The 14,717-nt window shown below is 39.4% G+C and overlaps 1 protein-coding gene across 1 annotated transcript in view; it reads right to left on the bottom strand.

The window, feature by feature from the left end:
* Positions 1–3,586: 3,586 nt before the first annotated feature.
* The window catches only part of CUL5 (cullin 5), a 32,539-nt gene continuing 21,408 nt past the window's right edge, over positions 3,587–14,717 (bottom strand). The window contains exons 12-19 of the mRNA XM_038155805.1: positions 13,180–13,312; positions 12,507–12,638; positions 11,748–11,871; positions 10,827–11,002; positions 10,547–10,708; positions 9,760–9,878; positions 8,362–8,485; positions 3,587–7,228 (exon numbers count right to left, since the gene is read on the bottom strand). Coding sequence (XP_038011733.1) covers positions 7,034–7,228; positions 8,362–8,485; positions 9,760–9,878; positions 10,547–10,708; positions 10,827–11,002; positions 11,748–11,871; positions 12,507–12,638; positions 13,180–13,312 — 1,165 coding nt within the window. The 3' untranslated portion in view covers positions 3,587–7,033. The remainder of the gene's footprint in view (positions 7,229–8,361; positions 8,486–9,759; positions 9,879–10,546; positions 10,709–10,826; positions 11,003–11,747; positions 11,872–12,506; positions 12,639–13,179; positions 13,313–14,717) is intronic.

Raw genomic sequence — 14,717 nt, 5'->3', positions numbered from 1 at the left:
CTCCGCAGCCCGGGAGTCCCGTTATCCTGGACGTCGGGCGGAATTCCTCCACGGAAAGGGTGATTGGACATCGCAATGGGCTGCCCAGGGAGGCGGCGGAGTCACCGTCCCTGGAGGTGCTTAAGGAAAGAGTGGGCGTGGCACTGAGTGCCACGCTCTGGTTGACACGGTGGTGCTGGGTCACGGGTTGGACTCGATGATCCCGGAGGTCTTTTCCATCCGAACGGATTCTGCGGTTCCGCAGCGCCGGGTGCGTTCCTCTCGCCGGCGGTGCTGCTGCTCGTGGGCCAGGCGGGGCAGGGGCTGCGGCGGGTGGACAACCTGGGATGCCGCGCCGAGAAGGAAAATCACTGGTAGCGAACCGCATGGAGACGGCGCGGAAAATCCTTGCGGAAAAAGAACCAGCCCCCGGGGGTGTGTCCTCTCCGCCACCGAGGCTGCGCTCCGCCCCTCCTCGGCCCGGCCCTCGCCCGCCCCACGCTGCAGGTTAAACTGACCTGAGCCGCCGACATTTAATCCCGTGTCGGAAACATGCGGCGCACGACAAGGTCGTGGGGATGAAAGCGCCGAGTGTTGCTGAGCCGGGACGCTTTGTGTCTGGCGCGCCCTTGTGCTGCAGCTGAGAGCTGTTTTCAGAAGAGTCAGCGACTTAACTCCCCCTAAACCCTTTCCTGCCTGGTCATGGCACAAACCCCTAACATCGTTAGCTCAGAATTCAAACCTGGCCGAGAACGGTCGCGGCAGCTGCCTTCACGGAACGACTGATGCCAGCTGAACCCCAGCTGAGTCTCAGGCTGCCCATCCCAGTCCCACGGTCTTTTCTGCACTGGGCTTTCTCCCCTCACACTCTCGTCTCTCAACCTGGATTTGTAGACAAAGGCCAGCACAAAATCTCTACACAGCTGTTTGAGAGCCTGACAATGCCCCTCTTCACCACATGCACAGAGCTAGGCCAGAAAAAGCATGGTTCTTTCCTGGTCTCCAGCTTTGTATCTCAAAGAAACAGTTTCAAAACACGAAGTGACTTTCTCTAAATAGTGCTGTAGCACACAGTCTAGGACAAGCAATTCTGCATTAGTTTCTGACCAGTCTCTTCTCCTCAACCACTTTTTTAGTCCCTGAAGGAGTTAGTACACTGTTACAGTAACCCACAACTGAATGAAGCATTCCCCAGAGCTGATGTCTATCGGTCACATAACGAGCATTTACTTGCACCTTTCCTTCCTCTTGTACCCCAAACTAGAAAAAATGCCAAGAACCAGGCTTTGGATACAGCATCTAGAAAGCAAGAGTATTTCAACAACCTGTTAACATCTATTTGCTGCCTTGACTTTTTTTTCTTTTTATACTTGATCTTCACATTGTCGAACTAACATTTGTTAAAACCACTTCAATTGATTTTCTGTTCTACATCTCATTCATTTCCCTGTGAAAGAGGGTTTCACTTTGTCTTTGCTCTTAAAAGTAAAATACTTCTTGCTTTCCATATATATCCAAAGATTCTCCAGACATGCAGCAGGAGGCTGATTGGGACAGGCACTGGCAAAGGGAAGCATTTGTACTCCTTTGCTTCCTTGACTCTCAGTAGCTGATGTTCTAAGGTGGTCTGGTCTAGACCTTTCATTTAGAGAGAGAGTTTTCAAGTTCTAACCAGAGATAACATAGGAACTGATAAATATTGTCTCAGGAAGAACTGAAGGTTTTACTCTGAAAATATATATGTACCATATAGCAAAAACATCCAGGTTGGATGAAGATATTTTTCAGAAATGAGTAATGCTGAAAACAGGTAGAACAAAACCCAGAAAGCTCTGATTTAACTTGCCTTTACTCCTGCAGTATAAAGCTCTTTTTAAGGGATATAACCTGCTAACATTCTTTAATTTTTTCATCATCTCGTCTCACCAAGACTGACTATACTGTACTAATTTCACTCACTTTTGGTGTCCAATCACAGACCATTAAAAAGTGGCTCAATGGCTCAATGGCCATTTGCTTTGGCCATGCCCCGGATCTGCAGAGGGAAGCAGCAGCTGCCGTCCGTGACTCCAGCTGTTCTTTCTTTACAGGTGTTTAAGGTTGTATGCAGGAGCTGAAGCATCTCAATTTCCTGACTGATATCCAACTGAATTTCCATAGTGGATCTCCATCACTAGAATAAGTGAGGTTCAAATGCCAGGCACCATGTCACCTAGAGATGTTGAGATACCCAGGGAGTGGATCAAGAGCACAAGTCCTGTGAGGAGCAGCTGGGGGAGCTGAGGTTTAGCTTGGAGAAAAGAAAGTTTAGGGGGGATCTCATCACTCTCTGCAACTGCCTGAAAGGAGGTTGTAGCCAAGGGTGGTGGGGTTGGTCTCTTCTAAGAAGTAACAAAAAAATGGCCTCAAGTTGTGCCAGGGAAGGTTTAGATTGGATATTAAGAAAACTTTTTCATGGAAGGGGTTGTCAAGCAGTAAAACAGGGAACTGAGTCACCATCCCTGGACACAGTGGATGTGGCACTCAGGGATATGGTTTAGTGGTGCACTTGCCAGTGCTGGGTTAACGGTTGGACTCAAGGGTCTTTTCCAGCCTAAACAATTCTATGATTGTATATTGACAGGTAAAGCAAAGAAGAAAATAAAGCCACATTCCCACTTTATTAGAAGAATGAACCAGGTTAAGCTTTTTGTATTTACGTCAACGATTCTACCCTAAATCGTGATCAATTTACAGGGGTAGGAGTTGGTTCAGCCAAGGAACTCCTGCAATAACTGGCTTCTAGAGAACAACTTCTCCTGAAAAATCATTGGGAAGGACTATATATTGCCCTAACAGAGGGAACGAAGTTTGGAAATAATAGCAACCTGCCATCAAAACTCTTCCTGCAAGAACTGCCAGTTGGCCAACTGCCATGCACAGTGCTGAGCAGTCACTCAAAATTAGCTGTTTATTCCACACACATAGTTCTAAACTCTGCATGTACCAGAAAGCACAAAGGTGGTTAGCTGGTGCACTTAAAGAAAGGAGTTGAAATGTAAAAAGAGATTCACATTAAAAGGCAAGGACAATCAGAGAAGAAAAGCCATTACATTAAAAGCACTCCTTCAGGCAAGTGACTGCTCCCACATCACGGTTTACTGCAGGATCAGCTGCCTGAAGGTCTGGTGGCAACACCATTAACATACAGTGACACACCTTGTAAATAACTTCAGAGACAAATCAACCAAAATATTCAGCAATCCAAGTTCATCCCTGTAAGTTGCACAGAGACATATTTTTTTTAAAAATGCCATAAACGAAGTTAGGCAAATCCCAGCCACTTTTGGCATGGCAGGCTTTGATACACTGACTGAAAGACTACAGCTCATCTTTAAATACAATTCGGAAGACTAAATAACTCTACATATAATCTTACATACGTATAAAATTTTTAACAAGAAAAGAATTGGAAGTCTCCACTTTTGTTTTTTTAATTACTCTGATCATACCACTTGTTGGGACTTGAAGTCAGGCGAATTTCATAAAGTAGCAATTTTAGGAGCAGCACCTGAATTCAACTAAAAAACTTCGTAGGGTGAGACACCAAAATACCTTGCTAAATGAGTAGTCTTTTAAATTACATTTTTATTTTGCAAGAAAATAAATTATACAACTTAAAAAATAAAATTCAAAAATTAAGCAGTACATCAAAATAGTTCAGCTGGACTGCCATACAGAAACTACCACCATTCAAAATTGTACAGCATTATTATCTTGGTAGTGGCACACATTCAAAATTGTAAATACCATACGGAGATAGTTATTACAACTCAGGAACCCGAGTTTGCTCAACACTCCAGACTACATATAGTGTATATGACAGGAAAGCTTTCATGTATTGTTTATTTCACAAACATGACCTTAAAGAATTACAAAGATAGCATCCCAGTCATTTAGATGAAAATAGAAAACAGTTTGAGATAGCAAATCTTTCTGTAAAACTATCAAATCTTTTTGCCAATTGTATTTTTAAAATTTGCACTTTACAGGACAATGGCATCCCAATGCAGATAAATGTAAGATGTGAACATTCAGAACATTTATATTAATTTTAAAAAGAAGAAAATGAGAAAGTCACATTGTCATTTGGAAATGTAACTGCATTACAGTCATAACAAAAAATAAATGAGTAAAAGTAGAAGCTAGGGACACCAACTGTGGAAAGAGGAAAATGGAAGACTTCAGAATTGAAACAGATTATCATCAAGTTGTTGGGACAGAGAAAGATTTAACAGTATTTCTTAATTAAACCCATTAAGAGTGATTTCCCCCCCACCCCTTCTACACCAGATTTCGTTTCTTAGCTATTCACCGTGGCAGTGTGTGTGGCAACGTGTTTTTCAGATGCAGCACCTCCTTAAGCTAGGTCTTTGGACATTATATATTCATAGCTAAAAATTGCAGCCTTAAAAGTGCGTTGTTGCCATATTGCAAGTGAAGAATAGTTTTCATTTAGATCTGAACTCTACCCTCCCCAAAAGAACAGGTTACCCCAGGTATCTCCCTGTGCCCCAGGTGATACTAGTTTTAAGTGCATATTGGTGAAGTGACCTGATGAAGGATGCTAAACGTGATTCTGCATCTTTAACAAATTTGCTGGTGTCTGTCTTAGATTTCATAAAAAACCCGACATCCATTTCTGGTATATATTTAAAGAAAAAACGACCATGTCATAGGCACATTACCAATTGTATTTCCATCCCAGGCTTTGAGAAATGTATAGGTAACAATCAGGTTGTATTGTATTTATTAGTTGAGGGAATGTGTAGCTCCTTAGTTTTTAGCAAGCTTTTTCTTTCTGCATACATTCCAGCTTCCTAAAGAGTTGTATCTGAGATGCAGTCTCTTAAACTTCTCTCTCAAATCTAAACCAAGGGCTTCAAAATTAGCATTGTCCCCTTGGCAGCTCTTTCCATGTGACCATTTCACACCTTTCTTCTCTGGTTAAGGGTTGGAATTTTTCATGTTGAAGAGTGTGCTCAGACTGTCATGTTCTCCCCAGTTATCCCAAGTAAGCATTTATTACTTTAAATTTACAAAGACTGAAAGTCTTGCAGCACAAAGTGTTTTATTAGAATTTTGTTTTCTAATGTTCAAATAGTTTCATTGGTTAACTACACAGAGCACCACTTCCTTTTGATTCTGAATTGCAACACCACAGGGCCAACATAAAAGATGCAATATTTTAAACAGCATCTACTTTTGAGTATCAATAAAAGCAGGTAACACAAGCTGTAGGATTTCAATCAATTGTAATTGGCCTGGTCTTGATTTCTCCTTCTCTTGATCATGAAACCCTCACTACCAAAAATTTCTTACTCAAACAGATGTCCAAATACACACTGTTCTCAGGCAGTCACACTGGCATTTACATTAGTAACAGAGCACACAGCCTGCTTAAGGGTGCAAACAGCCATTCTTTTAGAGTTTGCTTTTAAACCACTCCTCCTGCATACTTTACTGTAACCATGTGAAAGTAAAACTCCTCCTCTTACTTACTGGAAGGCTTTCTTTTTTGACTAAGGTTAAGTGTATCCTCTTCCCCATTCCATCATCAAAGAAGATGAGGCCTTTAGATGTTGTAGTTCCAACTGGTTAATTAAAAAATAACTTCACACACTTGCAATTTATAGAAGAAATATTCATACAGAACTGAATAAAGCGCAACTTACCTTTGTCCTAAGACAGGCACTCTGCTCCTATGACTCATGGTATCGCTCCAGTACATGCTGGGACATTTCAGAACAGCAGAGAGTAGGGCAGTGCCAAATGACTACTTCAGATGATTGAGAATGGAAGAGGTAACATTAAGAAGTTGAGATTCCTGATGTGTGTTTGGCACTCTCTCTACATACACTGAACAAGGTATTTTTCCTTAGCATTTTATCATTTTCATTAGAAGAGTACTTCCTACCCTACCAGTTACAAAAGGAAAAGCAGAGGGTTTGTTTTTCATATAAAGATGTTGACTAGTCCAATTGAATTAACCTTGCATGTATATAAAAGTTACCACTGAGGAAACAGTACAGGGATCTTCAAGTGTTATTCTCTTTCTGCAGGAGTTGTGCATAAATTACTCTTTAATGCATCCTGATATATGTAGTCATACTGAAATATTTGGAATTTAAATATTAAATGTACAAGGAAATACACTTAATATTTCTGTTCCTATAGCAGATCCACCCATGAAAACTGCTTTTAGAGTGAAGTATCGTTCAAGAAACCTTTACCTTGTCAAAAAGGATTGTAGCAAATCACACGTCCAAATTAAGGTAACAGCATATCCACTTGTTTACAGGAAACAATTTAAAAACAATGATCTCTTGCTTAGGGAAAAATATCACTGATGACTTGGAATTACTTTTGTGTTACTTAATGTGTCAATTATTAAAAATCCAGTTACTAGATTGAAGCACTGCTCTAGCAAACAGGTCTTAACTGTAACAAGTATGTATCAGTTGTGACGCATGTGTTTGTGTCTCTCAAATGTAATTACATGAAAAGGATCAGAGATGGACAGTACATTACTCTGTTGATCCAAAACACAAAGTGAAAGTGCTACTTCTAGTCCTAATTTCATTAAAAAAAAACCAACAACCCAAAAACCAAAAGCAAACAAAACAAAAAACAAACCCAAAACAAAACTAATAGCAGTTCCTCAGTGCATGAATATTTGAATATTTTTTCCTTGTGCAAGTACTGGTCATCTAAAAACCCAAACCTGTATTCTTCCTGGTGGGTGTAAATCAAATCTACTTTAAAAAGTTCACAATGGGCTCTTCATGAATGCAAGTTTCCCACAAAACAGCATGCTGTTAAAAGTGTGCAACATGAAGGGAATGCCATCATGCTAGCTGAATGAGATTGGCAAAATATAGTCCTCTGTAAGGTAAGGCAGGGATTTTAATATGTAACGAAAGTCAAAACAAGTCCTTCTGCAGCACAAACTGTTGCAGCTGTCTGTCCAAGCACCCTTCCATTTATGTTCTCAGCATCCTGCAGAGTCCTCAAATTATGCCATGTATATAAAGGTGTTGATATCTGACTCATCTCTTCTGATATATTTGTGCTCTATAAGCCATTCGATTTGCTCTTTTATCATTTTCTTTTGTGGCAAGAACATGTTTTTCAATATTTCTACCAGTTCAGTCTGAAGCTGGGCATTAGTAATTTTCTTCCGCATCTTCATTATTTGGATGATAGCCTCCTAGTGGGGGACAAGAAGGAGAAAAAAAATTTAAATGCCTGGGTGAAGTGACAAAATGAAGACAGCATTAATAGAAAGCTCCTGGTAAGACAAGACGGGAAGAAAATCTGTGTTTTTCCTTAGAAATCAGAAATATGCTGCATTTTTTTAGCCTGTATAGAACTGCTTTCACAAAGAAGCTGATAAAGGAAAAGAATGAAGCACTGGCAAGATGCAAGAGTTATAAGACAATTCCAGTCAAAGGAGCAGTTAAATCCTGTATCTTGAGAGTGAATTACTCACTAAAACCAAATGTTAGCTCACTCCCTGAGCAGAAGTTGCAGTTTCCTAGGTGACTTGTGATATACCTTGTTAACATCTCACTCATTTCGTAAGCACAACCAGGTATTAAACCTGCTGCTGCCAGAATGGTTACATCCTATGTTACATCAGGTGGTACAACTCACAATATGCATGGCCTGCAGTCCAACCTGGCTAACAGCACAGACCTGAAACTTGAAGGCAAAATGAGACTCCATTGTATGTAATGATCCCTGATGCCTGAAAAAATTCAGGCTTTTTTAAAACTGTCAGCTCACAAGATTTGGCATGAGTAGCTGACTATCAACCACAGAGCAGGAAGCTGCAGTTTGTACAGCTAAGATGCACTTTTCAACTTCTCCTCTAAGGAAAAATCATAAAGTCATAGTACTGCTACTACAGCGTGATTCCACCTCCAAGATTATTCCCTTCATACAGACCAAAGAGATATCAAGATCAATCAAGATCAGCTGTTTATTCATGGTGGTGGCCAGTGTCAGTCAACTTTACCAATCTGCTGCTGTCACTCACCCCATACCACATGCCTTCACCACCTGTGTAATATCTACTTTGTCCTCTTTGAAGATGATGGCCTGGTACTTCAGAACAGGAGGCTGGTAACTACAAGTGCACGAACACACATGCAAAATCAGGTATTCACAAGGATCTAGAGTCATACAGCAAAAGTGACTTCCAATAGGATTCAAGAGCACCCCTTTCATACATCAACATCCAACGGTGGGCAGCATGTAATGATAATACAACAAATTACAGTAATGATAATGCAACAAAAGAAATAGGGGGACTTTGTAATCCTCCAGCAGGTTACTTGCCTGGGTTCGCAATATTCTTAGCTGGACTATTCCTTCATTCTCCTCTTCCCGCATTCTCTCTGTAGTAAGTTGCAATCGACCAATCAAATTTATCTTGCCCCTTTTCTGAACTTTAGCGTTTTTTCTGAAAAAAGTTGTATTGCATGAAAGTGAGCAAAAAAAAAAAAAAACCCAAAATTTTCAATTATAGAATTCCTGTTAAATTACAGCACCAACAAGTACCATGACAGATCAGATACTTATAGGTTATTAGCACTGCGGCAGTGAGAGAGCTGTCTGACAGAACAAAACTTAATGCCAGTGTCTCCACACAATGAAACCTAAATAATGCTAGCAAGCATTACAAGTAAATCCAGCAGCTGAAACAACAGAATTTCAGAAAAATATATTTCAATTTAATTATATAAATGTAGGGTTCTCTGGAGGAAGGTTTTACAATGAAGTTCAGGAAATATGGCTAGTTAATATTCCATCAAAGAACTGTTTGGCACAAAACCCAGCTAACTGCAACAAAGAAAGCTGATGGCATTCTTCAGTGGTCACCCACAAACTTTCTCTACAGCCTGTGTCTTCTGTCATGTCCTCTCATCATTTCCCAGAGCTCAGAATCCTGATGACAGGAATAAGCATTATGGCCCTGGGCAATAAACTAAGTCCCAGGAAAGCAAATTTGTCACTTATCTCTTTCTCCACAGATCCACATGTCCAGCTGCTGCTGAGAATGAGGCACAGAATCTGAGGTTCCTAGCAAGGAGCCAGTTCTCATCATAGACATTGAGAGTAGAGGCAAGCAGAAGCAAGTAAACCACGCTGAACGTAGTATGTATCACTCAGACATTCTCTCTTTGTATTATCTTGTGCTCGAAGGATTTCAAAGCACCAGTAAAAGAGCACTGCAATTCTCACAGAAACAAAGACACTCCTCTCTGGTGAGAGCCACACCAAAAATCCTGGCTCTTGACAGCACACCACATTATTAAGCAGCTTCACTTCCTTTTTGTTAACTTATCACTCTGTTTCTGAACTTCTGTGTGCATGCAATAATCTATACAGCACTACTGCTTTGATTACAGGCTGTCTTCCATTAAATTTTATGGATTTACTGCTAACTGGAACATAGCAAAGCCTCCAATTTTGCACCTTGTCCCTAAGTGTGTAAGAAATTTTATTTCACAAAAATTAGAATTATAAAAACATTTGTTTGAAGGGGCTGCTGGAGGTCATATAGTCAAATCACCTACTTGAAGCACAACTATTGCCAAAATAAGTGAGTGCAGGGCAGCAAAGCATGTGTCTAGGTTAATTTTGAAAGCTTTCAAGAACAAAGGTTAAGTTTAAGTGAAATCCTTTAGTTATAAAACAGTACACTGTTATTTTATTTTTCAAACATCATCTTACATTAAACTGAACTCCTGGTTCACCGAGAAGAGGGTTCCTTCTGTAAAGTCTTTGGGTGAATTGACTTGAGGTTCATATAATAAAACCTGACGTTTCAGCTTTGGAAATGCTACAAGAGACTACAGAGAAAAGGGGAGGGAGAGAAAGAATGAAAATAAAACACCAGACTTTCTAAATGGAAACAACTACTTTCTACAACCATAATTCACTGCAATACTGACTGTAGTGAGGGAACCGCATAGCCTTGTTTAGAACTAGTAACATCAGAGAGGAGACACGGTTTACCAAATTTCCTTCTGAAACAGGTTAGCATAAGCAAAATGATACAAAGTAGTAAAACACACAAACTCACGGCTACAGAAGTGGTGTTAAGTCTGACTTACGTGATTTCTCTCTTTATTCATGAGCTAAACAATTAGTAGTCTGCTAAAGCAAACATTGAAGTTATTTTTAAGCAACATTTACTAGGTGTCACTAATTTCCTAGAGTTAGACCAGACCTACTTGACAATACACAACTGTAACTCTCTGCTTTAGACAGCATATGGTCAAAAAATTCTTGCAGTTTCCAAAAGCTTGTGAAGTAACACTGCACAGAGAGAACATGTCAACGTAAAGGCTGTGTGTGCTCAGTAGCAGTGCAAGGAGCCAGCACTACAACTGACTACCAAGAAAGGCATTCGCATTTCAGTTTCCAAGTGTTATCAGACAGTGCTTTAAAAATACTAATCCAGTATTTCAGAGTACAAAAACCAAGAAGCAATCTGTTTCAAGAGAAAGGGATATACCCATAAAGTCCTCCTAAGTTCTGCATCAGGGAGTTCAGTTGCCAGTTTAAGATTTTCAAAGCTGATCTTCTCTCTGGGTCTTTGGTTCCACGCAAACAGCACAGCCAGCTGAAATGTTGTAACCTCCAAGTCATACTGGCCAACCTCATTCTTAAATGTTATCTGTGAAGAGGATGAAAATTTTACTTATAAGCCTGTCCGAATCACAAGCTTTCTTACTATTACAAATACACAGAGTGTGCAGTCATTAAGACTGATACAATGAAAACTTAACACTTACAATTCCATTGGACATGAGGTGGTGCCAGTGGAGTTTTCTACCGCTGTGATTCTTTTTATAAAATTCTTCGACCTCTGGGATGAGATCTTCTAATTCCGTGGGCAGTGAGACAAACACTTTTTCAGAACTTCGGGACCAGGCGCCAGCATTTAAAATTTTAATATTCACAGAGTCAGCTGTAAGATGACATTGGATGATATGAATCTCCAGGTGTAACAGACAGATAAATTAAAATGTTTCGGGTTTTTTCCTACTCTCAACACAACTATGAAGGATTGAATTTTTAGAAAGTTGCAGGGTGTCTACCTACTTAAACACTAAGGCACTCCATACACCACTGGCTTTCAGCCAGCAGCACTGATCAAAACCTGTTTTTTTCTCTTGCTGCTGCAGAGCTCCTTAAACACTGGTGCAGCTTTACAGTTGATACTTATAAGCACTACTCAAGGGTTTTCAGCATGGCAGATCCAATACTTGATTTCCCTCAGCCTCTCTCATCAGTGAAACAATCTCAGAATGTGATTTAAGCTCTCCATAGCATGCATCCAGCTCTCCTGCTGGCAGATAAAGGAGGAGCACAGCACGGAGCACTAGAAGAATGACGAGGGTATAAAAGAAGGTAGTTCAGGCATTCACCCGGCTGATGCCAATTCAAGCCTCTGCTTCCAATTTGTCTACAAGAGAAGGGAATCTGTATCTACGAGACTGCTCACAAGAAAAACCCAAAACAACTCACAGAGTGATACAGCTCTAGTATCAACTGCAGGAGAAAGCAGAGTCTACAGACAATTCCAATCTAGGGCCAACAGTGCCGTGGAGACTGTGTTCAAACTGCACTTGGCGTAATTTTTAAACTAAGATTTAACAGAGCTATTTTTCACTAAGAGAAATAAAAAGTAGCAAATAATTTGAAAACAATACCTGGTAAAGCAAGCTTATTATTTTTGTGCATTTCTTTGAATGCCTGGTTCAAGTCTTCAGAGACTTTGATATCCTGGAACATTCTAGCCAGCTTGTTTACATAGTCTGCTGGCATTCCCACTTCCTACATAAACAAACAGAACAGCAAATATGACATAGAAAACTATGAACAAAAAGCTTAATTTTTAAAATAATAAGCTCAAATAAATTAAGAGCACAAAGAAGTACACTGGTATCATCACTTCCCAGTAATAGTGAATCTGCAATGCAATATAAAGGGTTTTTTGCATGGATCATAAGTAGTTATCCCTTAAGAGCATATGGTGATTCTTTTAAAGAATTTCAAGTGCTGAAGAACATATGCATGCATTAAAGAATCCATGAGTTCTGAAATTTGAAGGAATGTTTCAGGCATGCAAATAACATTCTAATCTACATTAAAAAATTAAAATTACAATGGATCTCAAATTATTTACATAATTAAACAAGTACACTGCATTTTGCTTATATGGAATATATGAAACGTTTAGATAACTGTATGTGAAATATTTTAAAATCTGATACTGGTGCTACTAGAGAAGAGCCAAACAGTTTTACTTTAATGAAGTACTGTGATAGAAGGAAAGTATTAAGATGCCCTGAATGGCCTGCTATTAAAGATAAAACTCACCTAAGCAAGACAGATATTTAAGTTCAAGAGTGGAATATTAATTAATCACAAGCATGAGGTAAACCAAAGAAAGAGGTGATGTTACTTACTCTGAGCCATTCCACCATATTCTCCTCAATTTCACTATCAGCTGATATATCTAATATCAGACGTCTTGTTAAGTGAGCTTTGTGATATCGCATGAAAACATCTTTATTCTGTACATATTTAAGTACCAAAAGCTGTCAAAAATAGAGTTTAATACATTTATTTGCACTGTCAACCAGACGAGTCAGATCAGAGATCAGAATGCTGATCTAATGGCACTGCAGACTATGACTAGAGAAAAGCTACTTGACACTGCCTTAAGAGCAACTGTGTTAATACTATCACAGGCATCAGCAATGAATGTTTCATAATATCACACCGTCCATTTCTTATTTTTTCAAACATCAAGCAATTATCTTAAAGAAGACATTGACACTGTTATGTGAAAATCCCCTGTATTATTTTCTAGACAAATATTAGTTATTGTAATATGTTACAGTCTCATACAGGTGTTAATTTAACATACCAATTTTGTGAACCAACACAGGAGACATGAAACACTCAATGATTTACAATATTTAAACACACAGACACTTCATAACATAATAATCTCTTTTTTCTACTACTACATCCCGCATAACTGCTTTTGAAGATCAAGGCCTCAACCCACATAAGGAAATAAACCAAACAAATTCATTCTTCAAAATAATTCTGAAATAAAAAGCAAAAACATACCACTTCTTTAAGCTTTGCTTCAATTTCTTCAGAGGTTAGTTTTTTGCTTAGTGGTGTTTTTCTTAGCAACATGTCACAGTAATTAGCAAGAAGCTCAGGGCATTTGGATTCAGGCTGTGTTTTCAATCCAACACTAGATAAAAGAAGAACAGTATTTCTTCAAACCATACAGAATACTGCTATTTTGGAGTAGTCACACTGTTAACAAGACAGACTGCTCTCTCCTGATCCCCTTGGCAAGGATCCTGGTGGTGAATTTATATCCTCCTTAAACTAATGAAAAATTAGGGATAAAACCCTTTCTTCTTGAAAGGATAAATACTGGCAAACACTTTCAGAAAGCTTCTACAGCTTATTTTAACTAATTACAATTTTAGAACTGTAACAATGAAGCATACAGGTGAAACTACAGGGTGAAACAACAAAATATTGTATGGAAAGAAGTATGCCCGTAAAGAATTAACAAATGCTACAGTGAAATGTTTCACTCATCTCCTCAGTATGCTATAATGAGGTCTCAAGAACAGCCTCCTGCACCACACTTCACAGACTGCAAAACTTAACCAATGTAACACATAGTAACAGGATAAAATGATTTCATCACAGCTATAAAAGATGGACTAAAAGCTAGGAGATTAAATGCAGACTAAAGCTGAACAAGATGCTACAGTAGACAGATTGTGGTTCTTCAAAATTCATCAAGCACAGGTCATGCTCCGAACCTGTGTCTAGACTGGTGAATAAAACCAAATGGTGAGAACCAATCCCTATTCCTAGAGTCAGATGGCACCAACCAACCTTGACTGCTACTCAAGGGTCCACAGCAAACTCAAGAATCCATTTTCCTTGCTCATTACTTCAGCCTCTCATCAATTGGTATAGACAGAGCTAACACTCTTCAGACAACTTGTCCTTTTTTTTAATTCATGAAGCAGCTTGCAGGCTAATGTCTTCTGCCCTCCTAAAGACCATTTGAAGTACAAGCGGATCACAAGTCTTTTGGCTATTACAGAAGACTAAGCAAGATGAAGTTTCATGTTGCTCAAACCAGGCTGCATAACTAGACAACTTCAAAGTGCCTGGGAAGAAGAATCTGAACAGAAGACCATCACAATTACACCGGTTTCTAAGAAACCTCTAGGCTGGGTTCACTTAAGGAGTGAAATCTTTTGAATGAGGTATCAATTGGGATGGTCCCAGAGGAAAGGAAACTATTAGAAGATACCTCAGAAACTCTTCTACCGTACCTATTTCTATGCAAAGTATAGAAAGCAGGGATCCAGTCTTTTGTGACAGCATTCCTCCAATAAATAAAAGAAGAAAGACTAATCCCTATTCTGGCTTGCCATTATCCAAAACCAAACCCAGAATATGAACCAAGATGCTGGATAGATATTTATAACCATCCACCCCTAACCAGAAGCAATTGGAAAGGGAAGCTGGCAGCCCAGCTACAAAAGCTTTGTTTCCATAGTAAATCAGACGACAAACTATATATAAGCAATCTCAAGCACCTAAATAAACACAAGTTCCTACTC

This window comes from Motacilla alba, chromosome 1, assembly GCF_015832195.1.
Source record: "Motacilla alba alba isolate MOTALB_02 chromosome 1, Motacilla_alba_V1.0_pri, whole genome shotgun sequence".
NCBI lineage: Eukaryota > Metazoa > Chordata > Aves > Passeriformes > Motacillidae > Motacilla > Motacilla alba.
The sequence above is the reverse complement of the archived record's forward strand: the minus strand, read 5'-3'. Positions and strand labels throughout refer to the sequence as shown.